This window comes from Saccopteryx leptura, chromosome 1, assembly GCF_036850995.1.
Source record: "Saccopteryx leptura isolate mSacLep1 chromosome 1, mSacLep1_pri_phased_curated, whole genome shotgun sequence".
Lineage (NCBI taxonomy): Eukaryota > Metazoa > Chordata > Mammalia > Chiroptera > Emballonuridae > Saccopteryx > Saccopteryx leptura.
In genome coordinates, this window is record NC_089503.1 from 10,385,997 (window position 1) to 10,388,316 (window position 2,320).

The window sequence follows — 2,320 nt, forward strand, 5'->3', positions numbered from 1 at the left end:
TGGTCAGACAGGGTCGCTCTCTACTGGCAATTTGCGGTATTGCAGCCATCCCGGCCGTGTGTGGTGAATCTGCATTAATTTCATCTAATGAAATTACCAGTTCTAGAATTCCAAAAATTTTGAGGGTTTCCAAAGTTCTGCCTCCTTGATTTCTTCACACAGAGCACAGACTGGTGGGTTCTGGTGGATTTCCACGGTCCTTTCCTGGGTCAGTGCCAGGTGTGTCTGGTGACTTATTCGTTCATCCATGGGAGGGGTCAAGGTGGCCTCCTGGAGAATAAAAGGAGGAGTTCTGGGCACTCACCTCCAAAGTGAGATCCTTCTTTCCTGCCACACCGCAGTGACCAGCCAGAGCCGCTGCCGGACCATGAAGCTGCTCCCAGTCCTCGTGCTCGCTGCCCTCCCCTCTTACTGCTACGCAGGTGAGTCCGCACGGGGCGGGGCTCGGGGGGCTTGTTGTCAGGGCCGCTGTGGGAGATCTCTGCTCCCCTCACCCCAGGACAGGGCATCTCACTTCTCTAGTTTGTAGTTGTGTGTGTGTGTGTGTGTGTGTGTGTGTGTGTGCGTGCGTGTGTGTGTGTGTGTGTAACAAGGAAGGAGTTTGTGAGGGCTTAAAGAATACCCAGATCCTGAGTTACTGTCCGAGGACTCAGACCATTCCCCGCCATCTTTCTGAATGGACGTGCAGCTGGGATGTGGGAGAAGGACAAGCATCAGGGCTGCCCAACAAGGAGTTCATGCCTCTGTGACGGAGCAGCTTTTGCACCCTTTCCTTCCAGGTCCTGGCTGCAAAGTGATGGATGAGGTGATCAAGGATACAATTGATGTTAATGTGTCCCCAGAGCAGTTCATAGAAAAATTTCAACGGTTCATAGCGGGGGAAGAAACTGAAAAGGCCTTAACGGAAATGAAACAATGCCTTATGAACCAGGATCAGGCAACTCGGGACAATGTCAAAGTGATGGTGGTGAGTCTGGTTTCTCCTTAACCGCTTTTAAAGCACTGGACAGGAACAAGCAGGCATGAAGTTCATCACTAATTTATTCAAAGCAAGAGTTGTTTGTGTTTTACTTTATTTCTGGGAATTTTATTGTTGGTGAGTGGGAGTACTCTGACACCAGGAAAGCCATCCAAGCTGGTGTTGGGGAGCCTGTGCACTTTGTGGAGTCTCTAGTGAGTGATTACTGGAAAGGCGAGAGGGAAAAGGGTGTTTGGGCAAAGGCTTCCCTTCCCCTCGGCTGAAGAGACCCCGAGTCTCAAGAGGACCGTCACTCGTAAGAGTGATTGGCAAAAGTATCATTTTGTTCATTAAAAGAAATGTAAACCGTTTTAAAGATTTTTCAAAAGAGCCTTGAAAATTGCATTTGAGGATGTTTCTTCCATCTTCCAAGGCAATCTGTAATGCGGTGAAACGCACTCAAGTCTGCAGGTGTTAGTGATTGACTTTCTTGACCATTCATTCAGTCCCACGAGTGAGAAGTGGAGACCATGGCTATGGACTCCCCATGGGTGATGTCGTTGATGAAAACCAAACTCAGTAGTTAAACATTGAAATATTCTTTTAAATTCCATCAGGTACCGTTTACTTTCATTGTAGTATTCACACCCTACCCTATGGTAACATGTAAACATTCCAGGGTAAGTGTTGACAGTATTGCCACAGCACAAAGATAAAAGTGTTCATCACTAAGAGTCTTCTGATGAAAGGATCCCCGCTGGGGAAGTGCTGGAAGCCCCGGCCCCTCTGGCATCAGCAGAGGTCTCCTGAGCGGGAGGACACAGCACAGAATTCCGATGTTACCTCCACCACCAGCTCTCTGCCGCTGGGCGTGGTCCAATCCAGGGAAACAAGAGAGGAAACGTTAGTTTTCCAGGACTGTCCTTTGTAAGAAGCACGAAATGTAAGTGATGACTGTGTTTTGTTTTTCAGGATGCAGTATACAATAGTTTTTGGTGTGCTAGATATTAAGTTTCCACCAGACCTTTGGCTCACACTATGGAGAATGATCAGAAACCGACGGACGATGGGTAGAAACCACGACTTAGCACCCTTTTCTGTCTTCTGATCTACAGACTACAAGACAGTTGCTGAATCCTCACATACATTTTCCCTTCAATAAAATATCTGCAAAACTAATGTTCTTCTTTGGTGGCTGATTAATGCAGAGGTATTAGAGAGATGCAATCACACACGCGTTGCTCACATGTGCACACGCCAGTAAACAATCCTCATTCCATAAGACGTGGGTGGAAGGTCGGGAATTGGAAACTCATTCTGTCTCTCAGAATTTGCTGCCCAATGAGGCTCCTTTCCGTGAAA

The 2,320-nt window shown here is 47.6% G+C and overlaps 1 protein-coding gene across 1 annotated transcript; it reads left to right on the forward strand.

The window, feature by feature from the left end:
* The first annotated feature begins 367 nt into the window (after positions 1-367).
* LOC136387896 (mammaglobin-A-like) lies at positions 368-1,976 on the forward strand. Its single transcript, XM_066360007.1, has 3 exons — positions 368-422; positions 780-967; positions 1,931-1,976. Exons 1-3 carry the CDS (start codon positions 368-370, stop codon positions 1,967-1,969), a joined length of 282 nt encoding a protein of 93 aa, XP_066216104.1. The 3' UTR covers positions 1,970-1,976.
* Positions 1,977-2,320: the final 344 nt, after the last annotated feature.